Source organism: Bacillus rossius, chromosome 11 (assembly GCF_032445375.1).
Source record: "Bacillus rossius redtenbacheri isolate Brsri chromosome 11, Brsri_v3, whole genome shotgun sequence".
NCBI lineage: Eukaryota > Metazoa > Arthropoda > Insecta > Phasmatodea > Bacillidae > Bacillus > Bacillus rossius.
The window spans coordinates 52,778,356-52,799,805 of record NC_086338.1 but is presented as its reverse complement, the minus strand read 5'-3'; the positions used below and the strand labels follow the sequence as shown (position 1 = coordinate 52,799,805).

The 21,450-nt window shown below is 41.4% G+C and overlaps 1 protein-coding gene across 3 annotated transcripts in view; it reads right to left on the bottom strand.

The window, feature by feature from the left end:
* The window catches only part of LOC134536990 (protein lethal(2)essential for life), a 59,350-nt gene extending 43,012 nt beyond the window's left edge, over window positions 1-16,338 (bottom strand). For 2 of the 3 annotated variants that reach the window (XM_063377128.1, XM_063377129.1), the window contains exon 1: window positions 15,565-16,338. In XM_063377128.1, coding sequence (XP_063233198.1) covers window positions 15,565-15,752 — 188 coding nt within the window. In that variant the 5' untranslated portion in view covers window positions 15,753-16,338. The remainder of the gene's footprint in view (window positions 1-15,564) is intronic. The other variant, XM_063377127.1, reaches the window with a different exon arrangement.
* Window positions 16,339-21,450: the final 5,112 nt, after the last annotated feature.

The window sequence follows — 21,450 nt, the reverse complement described above, 5'->3', positions numbered from 1 at the left end:
TGACAATTTTTCTTTTATAAGCCCACTCGAGTAGTACTTAAACTGTTTGCTGATTGGCTACCACCATGGTCGCGCACAGAAAATAACCTAAAAGTTAAAAGTTAATGAACTTTCTGTGCGCCGATCCTGTGCTATTTTTCTGTGCGCGTGCTATTTGCCAATGTGGCAGCTCATATCTAATAGTGTATGTTGAACTTCTGTGCGTCTGTGCTGTTTGCTTGCTATTGCGAATGTAGCCCGGGCTTAACTTGTGTATCTAACCTCAAAGCAAGGAATATAAAGAGTGGGAACTCAATGCTATAACAAACACTCTTATTTTCTTTGGAGATCCGGGAAATGTGCGTTATTTATAAGCAACCTAACATAGTAAATCGTTAACTTTTCAGATCTATGTTGGCAAAATTGATTTTTTTTGTGGTCATTCGCTACTGGGAATATTCACCATATAACGTTTAAGATTATTTATTTTGAATAACGAAACAACCAAAACATTATGTAAAAATGCTTCATCTTATGTTAAAAAAATTATAAACTGCATAGCCACAAAGTATGACATCATACCATTAGTTTCTGTTACTAATAACAACACGTGCACGCGTTTGAACAGTCATCGCAGCCATAGTTGTTTCATAGCTACCAAAATCATTCAACGTTGTCAAGAATTATTCCAAATTATGTTTAGCCATTTTACTCAATGCGCCACTCCGTTAACACAACATTTTATAAATTCTGAACTACGAATGTCAGTGGGAATGTACACTATACTGTACATTCCAATCTGATACGCTTTAAGAAATTTCTGTAGTTTTCTTATTATTAAAACTTAATTTTTGATGTTGGCATCTTTTAACCGCACTTCTTTTTTTTTTTTTTTTTTTTCGGTGGCCGTACTCCTCCAATTCAGTTGCGCCCGCCGGTATCTAAGCGCTCGGATTTCAACAAAAGGCACCGCCTCTCGATAGAGTGAAACAGAGAATTACGCGCACGACCTTGAAAAAAGCGACGCTACAGCGCTCTGGCGTGGAAGCTGGTAACTACGAGTACCCTCTTGTGGAAAGAAGAGCTGTCTAGCGGTGGAGCTAACAACTACCTCAGTTTTGGATCCGAAAATTGGAATAATAAATCCTATCCCCTCGCGACTTCTATAAGTTATATATATTCAATGGTTAAACTGTATGATGGTGCATTGTAAAAAATTAGGTAGTCTGACTTAAGTGAGATTGTATTTAGATTGTGTGTAATGCATATGCAATATCTAAGCATAAGAATTTATGTTATTATCCTTTTAAAACGTTACACTATGCAGGGATGTAGCTAGGAAAATGTGAGTGTGGGTTGCCTGCAAAAAAAATGGCGACACAGCAAATTAAATACCACAACTTTAACGTCAATTGTTTTAGGAAAAACAACACCCCCGTTTAAATTTAACCAAATTTTCTCAACCATCGTTAACGTTCACTTCTATTTCAAGCGAATTCTTCTGTTCTTCTGTGCTGCCCAATGCTGAACTGCAGTTTTAAATGGGTAGTCTTGGACATCTGGACCTTCCAGCGAAATGCGAAGCAGGGAATCAAGCGTGAACTCACTCAGTCTGTTTCTCAAGTCAGTTTTTATGAGCTTCATTTGAAAGAAATCTCTCTCAGTCAGCTGTGTGAAGTGGAATGATTCTGTACACTTGTGCGAGTTTGGCTATATTTGGAAACAAACTGCCAATTGTTTTGTCAGTGCAAAGAAAGTGGACCACTTCTGTACAAGTCTTTTTCCTGTGGTTATCAGCCATGTATTGCTTGATTTCACACCATTCTTGTAGGCAAAGTCTTGATTCTAATCCAAATCTTGCAGACAACAGTTTTATAGCTTCTGTTCCATACACATCAAAGCGATGGTCATGAGGAGATGGAAGATGTGTAGGGTTAAAAATGGAAAAACATGTTAGAATGTCACAATCGGTAAATCTGACTTGAATGTTTTCAATTAGTGTTTGGAGGTACTGTAATTTAATGTTCTTGAAATGAGCAGCATTTGTTGGCTTGGTGTGAACTGAGACACCTTTACTTGCACACATTTCCAAATATGATGCAATTTCCCTCTCATTTAATCCTTCAAAATCTTTCAGTCTCTGAAGTTTGTTGATGGTTGAATCTACAAAAGACTTCACAATACTCAAATCAGCATTTTCCTGTTGAAATATTTTAGAAAGACGGTTCATGATGGGTAATACGTCACACATTAACAACAGTGTTGCAATGAATGAGAATTCAGTCACATAAGAACACAGACCCCGAGCCCTTGCATCATTTCTTTCTTCATATTCCCTTTCAAGACTTAGTACAACACTTGGATAAATATCTTTCATCCGAAGTACACATTCTCCATAGCTCAACCACCTTGTATGACTAGGCTGCTTGACCTTGCCTTGTGGATCTTGAGGAAATAGACACTGTAATTCATGCAGGCCAGCACTTCTGACAGAGCTGTTTTGGTAAAAGTCAAATACCTGCCTCATAATGTCACAGAATTTTTTTATTCCAAGGGTCTTTTCAGCAGCTTGCGATACAGCCAGATTCAACCTGTGGCCTGCACAGTGTACACCAACAGCTTCACATACATTTTCTACACCTAGCTGTTGCTGAATTTCTACCTGTTTCTCTCTTATCTTTTTAACTGCCCCATTATGTTTACCTGTAAGAACAGGTGCACCATCTGTTCCAATACCACACAGCTTTGAGAAACATAGATCACTATCATGCAAATATGATATAACAGCATTTGAAATGTTAACAGAGTTCAGGGCAACACCTTACAAATTTGAGGTACAATTTTTTGTACCACTAAGGCCACTATTTCCTAAGTCACTGAGAATGTCAATAATTTTCAGGAAACTGCTTTGCAGGACACCTTCACTGTCAACATAACGTGCATGAATGACTAATTGTTCAACTACAGCTGAATTTGTAGTCTCATCAATTTCAATTGAGAAGAATGGTGCATTTTGTAACTTGTCCAAGATCACATTTTCTATCACAGTGGATAAACTAATTACCATATCTTGAATGAATGTTCTACTACAGTAATTAGCATTTTTTGCTACACGAATTGTGTCTTTGATGGGAACACCAAGAAAGCATGCCAAGTCCAAAATAGGCTCAGGGTTTGTTGTATGAGGAATTTTCTTTTTGCACAAGAAGTATAGACATGCAAACGCTTTCATGAGATCTTCCTCACACATGCTTGGCTGTATTTTGTCACTGATGGGACCATGAAGGCTGGCTTGCAATTCAAGTTTAAGTGAATTAATATGTGCAGCACAATTTTCGTGTCGAACAACACTTTCCAATCGCAAACGAGTGCATGGGGATTTTGTCCAAGTATCTCTATCAAAAGGAGTTTTGTTAAATTTTTGACACAGCAAGCAGAACATACCTTTAGCATCTGTGTTGTAAACCAACCATGCTCTGTTAGTTTTCCACTCTCGCCTAAATGTGACTGCTTGTTTTCGTCCCACTGCAACTGCAGAACTAGTTGAGGGTGTTAGTGTGCTTGCTGGTAGCTGGTCTTCTGTAGATACACCCACAACACTTGATGAGCTAGTTGATGGCACTGGTGGCTGGTCTTCAATAGGCGCAGTGTTTGTCACAAGGCACTTGTTTTCTAACTCTGATACTTTACAATTTGATTTGGTAGTCTCTTCAGAATGAACATTCTCACTGTCCAGAAAAATTTCCCGTTTTTTTCTTGGTTGTGAAACGAATAACTTTGTAATTGTCTGATTTCTTTTCCCATTGTTAGACATGTTTACACTACTGTAAAAGAAAGCCCTTTGTGAATATCTTAAAATAAATACAGAACCGACAATGTTATTACTAAAACTAATGGCTTATTTATGTTAGTTTTCTCACAAAAGTTTTATTAGTATACCATTTGTCACAAATTCTTCACTCACTCCTTTGGCACTCTAGAAATATGCCATTGGAAGTAACAAGTAAATATACTCATCACCTCATAATACACAAGCCTTCTCTCAATAACAAAGAAAAACTTTCACAAGTCCAACTGACCTATCCACTCTGACACTCATACAACAGATTAATGTTTTAGTATAGGCCTACATGTCACTTTTGATGGTGCAGTAGAGTGGTTTGCTTGTCACTTAACACGGAAGATAGGAAGGTCCTTTGTTGACGCCTGGCGGCACTGTTATCTCTAAATCATCAGACACGCGGCGGCAAACGAGCCAGGCTAGGCGGCACGGAGTGTTTGACCTTGTCTTTGTCCCTCCAACGTAAGGAAAGAGGGGGAGGAATGGTTGCCTAGCAACGTAGAGACTTGGGGTGGGAAGGAAGTAGCAGAGAGCTTCTCTGCAGCGGCACATCACACGCAGCAAGACTGTCTAAAAATAGCTCATCCCCCTTCCATATTCACTCCTCCAGCTCCGGCCAGGCGGCAAAAACTGCTTAGCGCAACAAGGAGATAACATTCCTTGCCATACATCCAGGAATAGAGATATGGTTTTTAGATAAAATTAGTGTGGGTCGGCGATTTCCGAGTGTGGGTTTCACCGCCCCATGCCGCCCCATGTGGCTACATCCCTGACTATGAATTTCGTATACTTTTTAATGTCAACTAACATTATTTTTCACGGAATATTACATCCAGATAAAGAATAATTACCACATGTTTGAAGATTAATTGTATTCCGATACATTTAAAGTATTAAAATTTTTAGATACGACTCATACTACAGTTGTAAATGTGAGATTTCTTGGTTCTGAATCCCTGCATCCGCAATTTCCTAGTGAGCCGCCGGTCAGATTGTCATCCTCTCAGATTGTCGAGGAACCAGATACATTTTTCGTCGAGTAATCTGGCGGTATAGTAGCTTTATCACGCGCTGCGGTTACAGTTACTTCGGTTGAATAAGCCACTAAATCTCACTGTTAAAAGAGAGAACTTCTAGACCAGAATATTGGAAATAAAAATTTACTGACACGGCCTCTTAACACCGCACTCCCAACAACGAGTTTATTAATTAGGCCACGTTAGCCTCTAAACACTTGCACGCAACAGTCAGCCAACCAACTGAGGGAAATGAATGGGTGACTTCCCCCAGTCTGACGTCTACACGATATAAATCAAGAGCCAAGCAACACAGCGACAGCTTTTTTTTTTTGACGCGATAACGTCTATGAATCGATGAACGCCGGCTGCACGCACGAAAAAGTGTCCCGTTTCGCACATTGTCCCGTTACGCGGTGTCCCGTTACGCTCATTGTACGCTTGCGCCGCATCTATCTCTCTTCCACTCGATTGGAACAACCATCGATTTGACTTTTCCGAGGCACATTAAACTTGAAACACTCCCATTCGTTTCCTACTTTTCCTATCATCGTCCTATCCTTAACAGAATAACACAGATTGGAAGAAGTTAAATAGCAAACATGTATAAACGTTATAGTTAAAATAATCTGTTCGTTAAAGTAATGAACATATTTGAATAAATTAGTGCAAATAAAAGTAAATTTATCAATTAAATTGTAGATTTCATTTCACTCCTTATTTGTATCCATACAAAATAGTGATAATTCAATAAAAATGATTCAATTTTATTCATAAAAGTATGCAATTTTTTTCATCAATGTTTTGTTATGACGTTGTCACGTTAAACTATCGTCCGTAAACCGACTTTACAGACAACCAATTTTTTTCTGAAGCTCTGCACACCTTATGTAGGTGACATCTGTCCAAGTCCCAGAGGTCAACGAACCCGCGAATTGTTCCAGGCGCCATAGCAGGCACCCGTCACTGGGCCTTCAGACATCTGTTCTCATTGTCGGCGTGCCGCAAGTCTACTCGATGAAGAGTAACGAGGCGCGTGATTGGCAGATTGCCCGAATGCCGCGAGATCTAATGACGAGGGTAAATCAGGTTTGTATCCAGCAGCAAGCCTCAGCGAAGAGGAGAATACTAAAGAAGCTTGATAAATACATCATCACTAGATACCTGTAAAATTCGCGGATTCATTTCGCGATAGGATAGAGTCCAAATACTTTCGACATTATTTTGCTTCAGTGATTGGGCCACAGTTTATCTGAAGGACTCTGGGCCAGTGAAAAATCTTTAACGGAAGAATTAGCGAATCACGATCATTCCAGTCAACAGGTGTTACGAGTCGGTAACCAATCAGCAGATGTAATTTGCACCACGAGTGCGTAGAGGATCATGGAGTCTATCCTTTAGGGATTTGAAATCGCGAATTTTACAGGTATCTAATCATCACAGTATACATTAGAGAACCTGGCGAACTACGGAACCACCCTTGAATGACAAAGTGTTACCATTTAATTTACATGGCTGCTACGCAAAAAAAAAAAAAAACTTTCCCTCGTCCGCTATCCATTAAATAAAATTTTGCACAGCCCTAGAAAAAAAATTGTAGGACTGCTACTTCACGCGACAACGTAAAAATCAATATTATACACAATTTTGTATACCTCCTACGCGTAAGGAAAGCATTTGGACATATAGTTTATGAATAACACACGTAATTTATCATGTTATCGACCCGTGTACTGTACATTAGAAACATGACAAAACTTCAGTCATGTTTGTGAAGTAAGCGTAGCACACTTACGAAAAGGGAAGGGAAAATCCAATAGGATCGAGTATCCACTCTGTACTGGTAGGCTACTTATATTTACTCTATGGTGTGTGCGATGTATGGATGCACGTCGTTGGGTTGGAGGGGGTTTCGGCCTTATGGTCATATAATGGTTTCAGCGTTATGGTCATATTGTAGATTCGCTGTTGTGGCATTCGGCGTTATGGTATTTCGGCGTTGTACATTTAAATTCTCTTTCAGTATATTTACTGACTTTCTTCTGAGTTTGTTTTTTGTGGCAGTACTGCAGTGACATTTTTCGGCGTTAATGTATTTCGGCGTTGTGGTACACAGCAGTTTTCGGGTCGTCGGCGTTGTGGTCAATTTGGAATTCGGCGTTATTGTACGTTGGGCGTTGTGGTATTTCGGCGTTGTGGTGCGTCCCCGGTTGGAGGACAGGTTGTTTCCCGGGAGCCGGCACAGGAAGTGACGTCATGAGGCCGTACCCTCAGGGGAGGCACAGAAGCGAGAGGGCAGTCCAACGAGACTCATTGTGCGGCGTCAGCGGACCACAACAACCCCCCCCCCCCCCCCGAAGCTTCTTATAACTTCCCCCCAACCAACACCCTAACAACCCCCCTCCCCAACCACTACTAAAAAAAGACTGGTAACTCGCCGTCTGTCGCGGGCTGTACACGAATCCGTCTGAAGTACTCATGTATGTACGGTACGTGTATATGTTCTTGTCCCACAGAAGTGACATCACGTGGACTATCCTGAACCTGAAGTGAGGTATGCCGGTGTGCAATGTTGGTGAAGTGAATTCGACAAAAAAAAAATACAGTAGTCAGTAAGTTACGTATGTTCCGGTGCGAAATACTATTAAAGATTTTTCATAATAAAATTAAGTTTATGTTAAATTTGTGTGTCAAAACTCAATTTTTTTTTCAGTACTTTTATGTCAGTCATTCACTTCTGAAATCTGCACTACTTTATACAGTGTTAACCTTCAGGAAGAGTTGTGTGTTCCCTCCCCTATTTCAAGGAAAATCTTTAAAAATACAAAACGCTGAACTTCATAAATGTCAAAATAGATAAATAAATTAATAAACACGGCGTAACGAAAACTCAGAACGACGCCGCACTCTTAGCAAGTGTTCACAATATTAAATGGGCTATAAAAAGTTTTCTCCGTCTTTCACTTGCCTGCTGTGACTCGCACGACCGCTGATGCTGGAATGACGACAGCCAGTCGCGTCTCGTCTGTCCGTACGTCATCTGTTCATCCGTCAGCCGCGCAGCGATTTACAACACTCCGCTCGTCAGTCATAATATTCACACTCCATTTCAACGCCGCCAACTGTTGGAAAAACGTTGGACACAAATTTATCTTCTACTAACTTTAAAATTGGTTAAACGTAAGATAAAGAAATATATATATAGTGCGTGGAGTCCCTCCGCGCGGAAGAAGTGAAACTTCGTAATGTGGAAATGAAAATAGGAAGGGGTAAAAATTGATTTTTAGTGAAATCACATTGTATCAAATCAAACTAAAATAAATCATGAAATCATTCAACGATAAAGGCTGTTTATTTAATCAAGCGGACGGGTTCGCCCCAAGGAGAAAATTGACGCGGCGAGACCTCGTGGACATAGAGAAATGACACACACTCACTATTTATGTCTCTATGAAACACGCATTCACACTCGCTCTGTCTCTTTCTATTCCCCCTCCCCAGGAGCGTTAAACGTTTAACGCAACCTTGTTGTAAGTCGCATTAGAAGTTTCACTTCAATAATGGAAGTAGCTTAGCAATTAAACAAACCTTATAAAATAGGTAACTAGATTTGACACGCAAAAGTCAAAATTCAAAAGGATTAAGTTAACAGACTTTTGACGGAAGGGCGGAAGAAATTTTTCGGGCCATATTACTTATTGGCTGCAGATCACGTGGTTGTCGGACGGATGACGGACTAATGTAATTCTGACTAAAGGCCCTGCCACATTCGCGCAGTCGGTCTGTCTGATCTGTGCGACCGTGATGTCCGACCATGCTATCAGATTCATATTCTGTGGCAGCGTGCTACATGCGCGTGTCTGATGCATCGGTTCACATTATCAATCATGGAGTGACGAACTGTAGATTACTTGGCTTTACTCGAGAGATTTACACAAAATATATGTTAAATGAAATGATTTCTTGAAAATCTGTTCGATTTGAATTTATATTAAAGCCAAACACGTTATGTTCGTGCCTACACACTTTTATCATTTTCATTTTCGGGTACTTCGTTTTCCGTTTGAAAGAAAATTAACGGAAGAAAAAAATGCAACAAAATGGTGTTCAAAACGAGAACATAGAACTATAAAATTAAATCGTTCGTTTGGAAATAATTATTTCAGCACGATTTTACAGTTTGTCTGTACTCACCACACCTCTCATTGACAAATATAATTCGTTACGGCATATGCTGATGACACTTTCTGACCTCAGAAGTTCAAGTTCGCCAGACAGATCCGACTTCACGCGATTGCACTATCGCCACCTGACGTCACAGGTCACGTGAACCAATCGATGCCATTTTCGCATCTGCATCATCAGCTCCGACGTATCAGTCAAGGGGGTGTACTGTGTGGGAAGCCTTCATTTCACAGACGAGAGAGCCACACCCGAAGTTACCCGAAGTTCATGCTCGCTTTTTTTTTCCGTACCACAACAGGTGTATTTATTTGGGATGTAGCTTACTCATACGTCATACGCCGTTATATCTCATTGTATAAACCGGTGTGGCATTAAATTTTGCGGTCGATTAGGATAGGTTAGATGCATTATAAATACTTTAAAACATTGTGGATGGTTGGTTATATTAGGTAAGTATAGCTACATTAAAAATACTGTAAAATCATTTTATGGTTGCTTAGCAAATAAAGTTTTAATATGTAGCTATCCAGCGCTAGGAAACCGTTTACATGATTTCACAGTATCTTTAATGTAGCTATCCTAACCAAATCAACCGTCCACAATGTTTTAAAGTATTTATAATGTAGCTAACCTAACCTAATTGACCATTAGATATCATGAGTTGTCCAAAATAAACATTCACGGACACACGGCAAACGAAAAATATGGCGGCGTACAAATAAATACTGTTGCCTTGTGTATGGTCTTTCCTTTTATCAACATCGCCATATTTATTTACAATGAACAAAAAAAAACCGAAGATGCACGATCGGGAGTTTGGCTCTCTAGTCTGTGAAAAGAAGGCTTCCCGTATCTGTGTTGGTGAGGTGGTGCTTCTAGCTGAACTGGCGCGCAGTCTTCTCGTCCTGCTGGGGACTACTTTGAAATCTTGAGTGGTAACCGTAACATTATATGGCGGAGAAATGAGGATAAAGGAGTAATTCACGACCCTTGGGTGCTTTCAAGAATTTTCATCGGGCGTTTTATGACTGAAGATCATTCTGGAAACATGCATTTTAGAAGTTTTCACTCTCCTAAAAATAGTTAAAAACGAAATAAGTTAACCGAACGACACATCCGTAGGGACCGGAAAAATTCGCGGTTTAGATGGCCTTCAGGATAGACTGCACATTCCCCTGTGCACTCGGGCAAATAACGCAAGTTCATTGGCTGCTGACTTGTGAGTCGTCTCATCTGGTTTGTCAGTGATTCGATCCTTCTTCGGTTGAGAGTTTTTACTTGGTTGAGATTCGTCCAGATGAACAGTTAAGCCAATAGCAGAATCATCTAAAAGGTGTATGTATTTGAATTTTAGTCTGTCGCCGAATAAATCCGCGAATTTTTCCGGTCTCTAGGCATCCGCCATCAACACGTTCTTAAACGCCAACTGGATATCTCGAGCAGTTTTCAAATCGAGTGGTTTTTTCTGAAACTGCGCGCACACCGTGTGTGTGTGTGTGTGCCCAGGTGGGCGGTCTTCTGGCACGTGCCATACAACGGCGACACGTCTCTGAACTCTGTGGTGACGTACACCCGTTGTCCCTTCGGCACAACGGTCTTCTGTGGGCGTGTTCTTGTTTGCCAGACGTGTTTCTGACGTGACGTGTAAAATGTGACACACCTTGCATTCCCTTTCAACAGTGTACGTTTCAAAATACTGGAACAATGTGATGCTGCGTGTGAAAGGGTGGTGGTGGGGGGTGGTTTTTTTTTTTTTTTTTTAGAATTATATACCTATGTTTTCACAATCATTAATCAACTACTATAAAGGGAGCATGAAATACCCCCCGTGTAAAATGTATTCCAGTGAATTGAATTTTGAAAAAATCTATTTTATAAATGATATATGCGTGAAACAAAATTTAAAGCAACTCAACCCAGTGAGGGATTATTTATAACAATAAGTAGGGACCGGAAAAATTCGCGGGTTCAATGACCTCTACGATGAACTTTATAGTTCTACGTACACTCGGTCAAATGTCACCCCTCTCATTGGCTGCTGTCTTGTGGAGGTGTCCCAACGTAGCGGCCTGTGATTCGACACAGCTTCGGTTGAGTGTTTCTCACTGGTCCAGAGTCGTCCAGGTGAGTTGTGAGCCGATAGCAGAGGGGGCCTGCACTGAGGTATAACTATTTGAATTTTCAGGCTGTCGTGAAATGAATCCGCGAATTTTTTCCGGTCTCTAACAATGAGTGGTAAATCGACCCGATGACGCAGGACGCAGACAGACACGCAAGGATGTTCCCCGCCCGTCTGGCAGCTGCAGCGTGTGTCGGGAAGTAGTTCGGCGGCTGAGACGCGGAGCTGACGGACGCTGGGAATGCGACGGCGCGCACGCCACGTCAACACGTGCGCGCGGTGCACGGGGGGGGGGGGGGGGGGAGACAGCTGCGATCACCCGGCACGACACGCTCGCCGAGCGAAGGCCGCGGGTCTACCAACCATAACTAGGGACCGGAAAAAATTCGCGGATCCATTTCACGTTATGATAGAATCCAAACAACTGTACCTTTAAATTGCTTCTCTGATTGGCTCACAGTTTATCTGAAGGACTTTTGAGCCAATGAAAAAAACCTTCAACCAAAAAAGTATCGAAACGCAAGCGTCCCAGTTGACAGGCGACACGAGTCAGTAGCCAATGAGCAGGCGGCATTTGCCCGAGTGTGTAGGGGATGGTGGAGTCTATCCTGGAGGTCATCCAAAGTGCGAATTTTTCCAGTCTGTAACTATAACTACCCGCTCCGCGAACAAGAGAAAAAACCCGCGCAAGAAAATCACGGTCGTTTATGAAGAAAAAAAAAATTAAGAACTCGAAAGTGGAAAACAGAACTAATTTATTCCCCGAACTTCTTTTGCTAATTCATGTTTATCATGAATTCATACCGTTACGAGTAATATATAGGGAAAGCTGGGTTCGTAAGGGTATCCCAATTATGTTTTATACAATTTTATTTTATTACTAATATTTGCATTACAAATAAATAATCGCACTTGAAAATGTCTGGTCACAAGTCACTTTAATATGTGTCAAGTTCCACAGTTCGCACTCCTCACTGGAGTTAGGCTCAACAGTGGTTCACCCCTTACCTCGCGCCTGTCCACACACAGTCGCACTCTCACGGTTCCGTCGCTCCTCGTCGCGCCACTCTCGATGGAGGGGGGAGGGGGTGTCTCTCTCTCGCCCTCTTCGCCGATCTCTCACTTCACTCTCTCGGAACTCTCGGAACTGCCGCGGAGGCCGGCGTCGAGGCTTTTATACCCGCCGGCCGTCCTTCTCGAACCGACGGGAATAGCTGTGATGTGTCGCGTCATGCCGGGCCAACCCGATGCCCGAAACACCCAGAACAACGACGCTTATTCACGCCACTCCTCGCGGCGGCCTCTGTAAAACCGGAATTCCCAAACCGCTAAAATGGTGACAATAACCCGAGGCGGGGCAATGCAAGAGGGGCGGAGGACGTGGGTAGCGAGGACCCTTGCAATCCGGCCAGGCACCCGTGGCATGACTTAACCGGCGCGCGTCGCGGCCTTCCGTCTCCTACGTTCGTAACACTGCCCCTCCTTAAAACTGTTTGTCCCGAAACAGGTAATGCATCCCTTCTGGCAAATTCCTTCAATCGCTCCAAAAGTACATCTCCTCTTATCTCTCTGGATATGGTAGACCACGTCATTTAGCCGTTTTCAAGACTTCATAACGGGCCTTCCCACGATGCTTGAAGCTCAGGGCACTTTCCCTTCCTTCGTTGCGGGTTGTAAAGCCATACCCAAATCGCTCTCCTGAAATCCGGTTGGTCTACCTTTTCAGGTCGTAACCTCGTCTTCATTCGGTTCGTCGCTAATCAGAAGATTCTTATGGGCTGTAATGTAAGCCATATGCTGTTCTAGACGATTCACATAATCAGTGGCCCTGGTCGGCTCTCTAAGAAGACGGCTGAACTTAAATGTCACAGGGCAGCCTCAACTCCTGTCCGAACACAATACTCACGGGAGTCTTGTCATAGATATAGAGACCGGAAAAATTCGCGGTTTCGATGGCCTTCAGGATAGACTGCACATTTCCCTGTACACTCGGGCAAACAACGCAAGTTCATTGGCTGCCGACTTGATACTCGTCTCAGCTGGTTCGTCTGTGATTCGATCCTTCTTTGGTTGAAGGTTTATAACTGGTTGAGATTCGTCCAGATGAACAGTAAGCCAAAAGAAAAATCATCTAAGAGGTATATGTATTTTAATTCTAGCCTATCGCCGAATGAATCTGGGAATTTTTCCGGTCTCTAGTCATAGAGCGGGACCGCCGGTGTGTCCCGAGGCTTGCCATTGGGACAAGCCCAGTGCTCGGGGAGAGCGGGGAAGGCGGTAACCAGACAAATCGATTGCGCCCCGTCTCCTGCCGCTGGGTCACGTGGTCCTCCGGGGTCGACGCCCCCACGACACGGGTCGCCCCCCGCGATCGAACAACGACCGGGCAAAAGGCTCTGCCTCCACCGAGCTGCAGTTGGATGATTGGTTCATACCAGCGAGTCTGAATTCGACCGAAAAAAGCTTCCGCTGTCGGGTCATCACGACAAAATAAATTTAAATCATCTATACGTCTAACGGTCTAAAGTGCTTCCCAAAGGCAACGTCTTTGAAGTTAGATGTGAACATTTTTTTTAATTCTAAACCATAAAGTATTTAATATGGATTACTGAGCGTCTGTTTAACTGAACGGAGTTCTACAACCACCCTGATTTTTGTCGTTACAGCAAATTTATTTCATTAAAATAATTGGGGTTACCTCCCTCCACAACGTAAAAAATAAAGTGCATGTGGACAACGATCGAACCCATCATTTATGGAATTCTAGTTGGACACGATATCGCTATCGCGTGATTATTCAGCTTTTAACAACATTGTACAAATTCTTGTTCCCATGGCGCGTCGCTTGGCAAGCCGTGCTGAATCGTGTCGTAGGTACCTCGACGCATTACCAACACTTCAAATAGTTCCAAGCCAATGGTAATATGACATGAACGGTAGGAAACAGACGAAGGAAAACTATCAATACACAAAAAAAAATAGTATTAAATATTAAAATCTTTGAAAGTGTACACTCTTACTAGACCTTGCGTGCCTATTAAAGAATGCATTAAAACCTGTCAGTAAAATCTTCTTGATTATAATATGCGGGCTGTCGGCCAGTCAGCAACAACAAAATTAATTAATTGTGTAGATATTTTATTAAATTTTAATTAATTTTATAATTTCAACCTCAAAAATGTAGTATTTTCTTTATTTAGCTAAAATTACACGGACATTTAATCATGTAATTTACATAGGTGCCCTTTTTCACCATCCAATACAACAAAAAACGTTTCAGACAATTTTCTGTAATATTAGAGAAATGTTAAAAAAAAAACAGAAGCCTGAAACTGTACGCTGTCCGAAATTTCCGAACTGAACATTGTGAACTCGACAACAATGGTCTGAACTGAAAGTTTATTATTCTGATAACTTGTTGCAACGAGGAAATAGGAAACGTCATAAGGCTGAGCTAGTCACCATGTTAGTTAATTATGTAAGCTGTGCTGTCAGTTCTAAATTACGTTGTGCACAATACCAAAGAAATTAAAGAAAAAAAATACTGAAAACCAACGACAGCACAAGAAGGTTAATTTTTTTTTCTATGACTAGAAGATTGAGGACTAGGTTTTAGTTAACCTGACGCCAAAATGGGAGAAAATGTTTCTCGTGAAAAAATTTTTAATTGTGCTGACTTGCACTATCTAATAGGCTACGATTTTCATCAATAATATAAAATCATCTTCGGATCAGTAGCCATTCGTATAGGGATTACATTATTATATTAACTTCGCGCATTAAAAAAATATATTACATGCTGCAAGAGTAATTTAGTAAAATATAGATGTAAGTTAACAACAATGCAAACTTCAAAGGTATCATGGTAGGTATATAAAATCTTATATATACCCATTTGGTGATTACGTCAAATAAAGGCACGCCTAAAAAATATTGTCTGCAGTTGCAACAACTGGTCCCATTTGCAGTGCTTTCTATACAGAATGAGTCTGTGAACACAGCTGTCGATTCTGTTCGTTCTGCTAATTTGGGCGTACATGCGAATTTGATCCACCTTTAAAATTCGTTTATCAACACATTAACTGCGCTAAACGAAAAAAAAAAAAAAATATCGATCTCTTCAATGTATGTGATGAAATAATCTTTGTTTAGAGAATACACTGGGCATTTATTTAAGTTAATTTAAAATCATTTCATATAATGCTCACGCGTATTTTTGGCTTCAGGCGTAATAAAAACCCAGTCCGCAAATGTTACTGAACTCGTTAATTCGTTATAGGCCTAACTATATTTTTTGAAAGTTAAATATGAAAAAAACCAAACTGTTATTGTTACTAGCAATTAGTGTTCTCGTTACGTTATTAAACGAAGCACGCCATGCCCACTGCAACCAGGGCAGAGCCGAGGGGGATATTTCGCCCTACCTGGTGGTGCTCTTGGTGAAGAAGTTAGACTCGCGGTTCATGAGCTCGGACCGGAAGCGAGTCATCTCCTCCTCCATCTTCTTCATCTCGGCGTCGAAGCGCTCGCGGATGCTGCTGAACTCCGTGTCGATGACGCTGAAGTCGCCCAGCTTGATGGGAATGTTGCGCTTGATACCGCTCTCGGCCATTTTCAAGTGCTGCGCGCTGCTCGGTCGGGGTTTCAATTAGCGGACGCGGTAGAATGCGCTGCTGGCTGCGATGTCACACGTACCGCTTAATCACCGTAAACTTAATTCGCACAGTCGAACGTTTTGAACGCTGCGTTACTCCAAGCTGCGCGTCTCGACTCTAAATGACCGACTGGGCCGGGCTCCCTGTGTATTTAAATAGCAAATGACTGCTTTTTTCTCCCCCCGTAGCGAGAATCCTACGTGGAGCAAGCTCGAAGAGTCGAGGTATTGGCTGGCCTGGACGACGCGCTGGCGGTATGTGGACGCTCGCCCCCACTCGTCCTCTATTGCGCATGCGCTGTTTGCGGTGAGGGGGAGCCGGTCATCCTAGATCCTGGAGCGGACAGAGAGCTTGGCTTCGCGAGGATCTAGGGTCTTCCCTTCTCGTTGCGCATGCGCACGACGAGGCGGCAAACTTTAACGGCTTCCACCGGCGCGTCACTAAAAGGTCGGTAGGTATTCCCGTCGTTGACACAGTGCCACAAATGGAGACGAGCGGGTGCTTGATGTTCTTCCGTGAAATCTTGCGGTGCAACAGCTACATCTGTGGCAATTGTCAGAAATTTCTGTCTGAATTCTGCTTCAAGCGAGCCATTGTGGGTTTCTGAGAAAGACAAAAACATGTCTGTTCCAGCACAGACAACAATCCTAGTTTCGCAAGTATACATTAACCATGCTCTCATTGAACTTGTAATCAGAAATTACCTAGATGCAAGAGTTTATATGACTGAAAATTTAATGTGTGGTTGGTTATAAGAAATCAGAAAGTCTTAATAAAATATTGTAAATGACGAAGCCTTTTTTAGATTCCCTTGACTAAAGATCGTTAAGACCGAAATTCAGAGTTTCATTCAAGGCGAGAGCTGTTATTTTTTTTTCTGACGCTGTAGATCAATATCCTACAGACACTCCCAACCTTAATTAACAAGAAGCGGTGTTAGACGAGAAGATATCAGGACTGAAGAACATATCTGTCTACCCCTGGTCACAGATGTGCGCTCCCCTGAAGAAGCGTCTTCATTCATTCGTGCTTCCTAGCTACATCGAGGGCGTTGCAAGAGCACGGACATTGGTTCGTCGACGCTCTTCTCAAGTGTCGGAGAAGAACAGCTTCTGTGCTTTCAGCCAAGAAGCGCGAGAATCAAGAGTGTACGCAGAATTTCATTTCCTGGGTGGGTGGGAGCGGTCGGTGGGGTGGGGGGGGGGGTGTAGGTTCTAGAACTTTTTGCCCGCTGTTTTGCTTTCAATTTCTTTCTTTTTGTTGGTGAGAATAATAGATTTTTATAAATTTTTCAGGATCAGGGCCCTTCCCCCCTCCCCCCCCCCCCATAACCCTGGGCGTTCGTCCTTGGAGATAATAGTTGAAGAAGATTATTATAGCAACAGATCCTTCTGATTTAGCAGTTCGCAGAAACATTGATGCTTGTGAGGAAGTTTTGTTGAAAAAAAAATCTATTTTATTTTTGTCTAAAGAACTCCCCAAGACTGATTTGTGCATTTGTCGTTGGATCTGAACTAGTTTGTAATAAACTAATTCAGATCCAACGACAAACAGAGAAATAACTCTTTAGAATAAGAAAAATAAAATTGGCATTAAAATGTGTTAATTTACAAACAAATGCAATATAATATACAGAAAGTATAAGATTTTAAACTAGTTATAGTATAGAGTTTAAGATAGGGGAGTTGGTAGCAATGGCATTAATTGCTGCCGTGGCTGTCCAATCCCAGAACAAAGCACACGATGCATGCTACCCTTTCTGCATGGCTGAATCCCTGCATGATTAGGCGTAAAGGCTATGGTATGACACACACCTGGAGTCTTCCCTAACCCAGACCGCTCCCAAACAAATACACTTAGTTTAGCTCAGTTTACGTAACTCAGTAAAGACGACATATCTCCCGACTTAACCCATCAGCTGTCAAGAAGTATCACACAGAAAAAATTCGAAATAATGCTTTGATCATTTTTATTTACAATCACCTATATTTGTGTTGTTGCAAAAATAATTCTTTATATATATTTTATGAAATGTATTTAGTGTGATTAGCCGATGCTCGACGCGCCCCTGTGTGTATCAGGTGTAGTAGTGGCGGAGCAAAGAGGTGGGTCTAAGGCTCTTCCAAATAATCGATTTACTGAAGTCTCAACCGGCATCGAATATGTCGCAATTGTATATGTTTAGTGTTACAATCATGGAACAGGTTAAAGGATGTTAAGCTATGCTAATTATTTATCCTCTCCATGCCTAAGAATTTAATTGTTAAAAGTTGCCAACATTTAAATTTTTTTTGTAACATTTTTTACGAATCAGAAAATATATCCAACAGCACTTTCTTATCATTCAAAACATGTTGGGCCACATTATGTACTGAGTAGATAAAAATAGTTCAAGGGAATGCGGGGAATACAGAAACCAGCCGCCATTTTGTATTGCGCCATCTTAGATGGCCTTGAATTATGACCCCATCCGCCATCTTGGTTTTCATTCCATCCTGCTCTGTCATTCCACTTATGCTATAGTCACAGGCGACGCGACGTGTTTCAAGTGTTTCAGTCAATTTTGAAAGACATATTGGATTTTTGTATGATGGTGGCAGCCATATTGGTTCTCGCATCACTTACTAGTGCGTGCTATTGTCGTTGACCGCCATATTAGATTGTCAGTCTGTAGGTGGCAATCATCTTCTTCCTGGTGTTTACTGCTGGAGTGCGCTGGTATCAGTTGTTGAATGTAAGGACGAAGTTAGATATAAAGTAAGTCCTTATAGAGTTTTTTTTTTTTTAAGTAACAAAGCAAGCTTAAACCTTTCCGGGAAGGTGGTGGTTGCCGAATATACCTGCCGCTCTCTCCGTCACCGCTACGCCCACCGCCGCCTCTTCATCTGTGACTGGGCGGCCGTCACAGAGCCGAGGACAGCCGAAGACAGCCGAGGAGAGAGCGCGGATATCGTTAGTCATCCTGCATGGATCTGGCGGGGGGTTCGACCCTAAAGGGAAGCCTTCTTTTCACAGACGAGAGAGCCAAACGCCCGATCGTGCATCTTCGGTTTTTTTTTTTTGTTCATTGTAAAATGTTAGGTTAACAACATTATAAATACTTTAAAACATTGTGGACGGTTGATTTGGTTAGGATAGCTACATTAAAGATACTGTGTAATCATGTAAACGGTTTCCTAGCCCTGGATAGCTACATATTAAAAAGTTATTTGCTAAGCAACCATAAAATGATTTTACAGCACTTTATTTTTAATGTAGCAATACTTACCTAATATAACCAACCATCCACAATGTTTTAAAGTATTTGTAATGTAGCTAACCTATCCTAATCGACCGCAAAATTTAATGCCACACCGGTTTATACAATGAGATAGAACGAAGGAAAAAAAGCGAGCATGGACTTCGGGGAACTTCGGGTGTGGCTCTCTCGACTGTGAAATGAAGGCTTCCCGACCCTAAAGGCCCGTCTACAATTTAAACGTGCTAAACTGTGTCCGACGGACACTGATCGCTGATTGGTCCACGTGACCCTCTGACGTCATCGGTGGTGTGGGCGATGGTCAGAATCGCCCTTGTCCGAATTCCAAATCTGTGTCCTTTGGTAGCACATAAGAAGAAGAAATAGACTCGTGATAATTTGCTTTTCCGGTTCCCGTTTCAAAAACGTAAAAAAAAAGAAAGTAACGGACGGTGTGGTAGGAAGCCAAGAAAACACCAAGACGACATTTTGTCTGGTGCTGTCCGTTTGCAACAGGTGCCTTTCAAAGACCAGACACACGAATTAATTTTTGCAGAGTGCTTAAGAGTTCATTTATGAGCATCACTTTTATTTTTTCCTCACAAAATAAATAAATATTACTAAACTTCCACAACCCTCACAAGTTCATATAATATTCAAATCTTAGCTGCGTACTAATTTACAATGCATGAAAACAATAAATAGCAACAATCTAAAAAAAAAATTTTTTGGCGCTGTATATTTACTGCGTTCTGGTGACTACCTACTTTAGAAATAGGACATCGGACATTGCAATTGTAGTCGGGGCAGTTTTCCGTGCGACAGTGTGACGTCTTTCACATTAGGATACACTGCTCAAGATATCAGAGTTTACGAAGAAAAAAGAAGAAGAAGAAAAAAAAAAATTAAGAATCCGCAGAGGACGGATGAGTAGTTTTAGGTGTGAAAAGGAGTGAAAAAATTTTTCTGTCTCATTTTCAGGCATGAAACATCCGATAGATATTCTTGAAACCACTACAACTTAATCTTCATTTCTCCGCAATATGATGTTAAAGTTGCCGCCCAGATCTCGCAGTGGCTCTATGCACGAGGAGAAAACATGCGCCAGTTTAGAGCCTTGCGCTTAGAGGCGATATCGCGTGGAGCCGTATCTGACGTCTTTCTGCCGAGGCAGTCCTAAGTTGCTGATGATCAGTAATGATCAGCCAAGGAAACACGACCCTATCATGACTGGAGCGAACAACAGACCCCCGCCATGACCTTCAGTTGATTTAAGAATATGACGTTTTTGTTCCAAATGTCTTGTATAAAATAGTTCTTGAGTTTTCTATAGCTAGTAAAATACTTTTAAAATCTGAAACTGCTTTGTCGTCGTAAGATCATCTACTATAACCACAAAATGGATATAAAAAAAATTCTGTGTTATAAAATATAAAAAGTGATAAAATATCTATCGGAACCTAGATTGGTTTACAAAGTTTTCTTATAATTTACTATGTTAAAAACACCTATTTCTTTCAACAGGTATTTTTACTAGAGATTTTTTTTAAATACTCATCATTTAAACTCTCATGATTATTTTTAAAAAAATGTTTAAAAAATACTTTTACTGTAGTAAACATTCTATAGGACTCTTAAACTCACCACAAGTCTAGAGGGGCAACCCTTACTAAACAAACCCACGTGGTTTTGTTTACATCAGCTGAATTTTAACACTTCTATGGGAAAATTGCTAAGGCATTGATGGTGCAGCACATATAATCGATATGCAATCAAGGACACATATCATTGAGACAGGTCAAGATCCAACAACCGATAGTGGTTTGCAGTCATCGTAATTACTCAGGCTTTCACAGCTTATCTTTCGAAAGGCGATTTAATGTTTTGTTGCGTGTGACTAAAAAGGTTCGACACTGAAAGAGTCATATTTGAAATGTCACCAGTAAAATTATTTAACAAGCTTTGAGATAAATTCTACATCGAGTAAATGTAAACAATGAACAGCTGTTTGAAGGACGTTTTCATAAAACGGTTCATTGTGGTGTTGGCGTATTACTGTAAAACAAAAATTATGTCAAAGAAGCTCCATTTTTATTTCACCATCAATAGGACGAACCTGTTTAAATGTATGTAAAGTCAAGTCGTGTTTTCTTAAAGTTTGTCATGCCATCCTGGGTCTATGATTTATTTTTTTATATCTAGGTTTCCTGACTTTGATTTTTAGCTGCGTCAAAAGTGAAGAGTTCGCCAACGTTTCGGTCGAAATTGCAGTCGCCATCACCAGGGGAATAATCTCCTGCTGAGAGTCTTGCCTCTAAATATTTCCGTCTGAGAGGTGAGTGTTTCCTGATTGGTTGTAACTGTGGGTCAATCAGAGGCTTCTCTCTCGTATTTAGTTGGCTGGGTGATTTGGACAA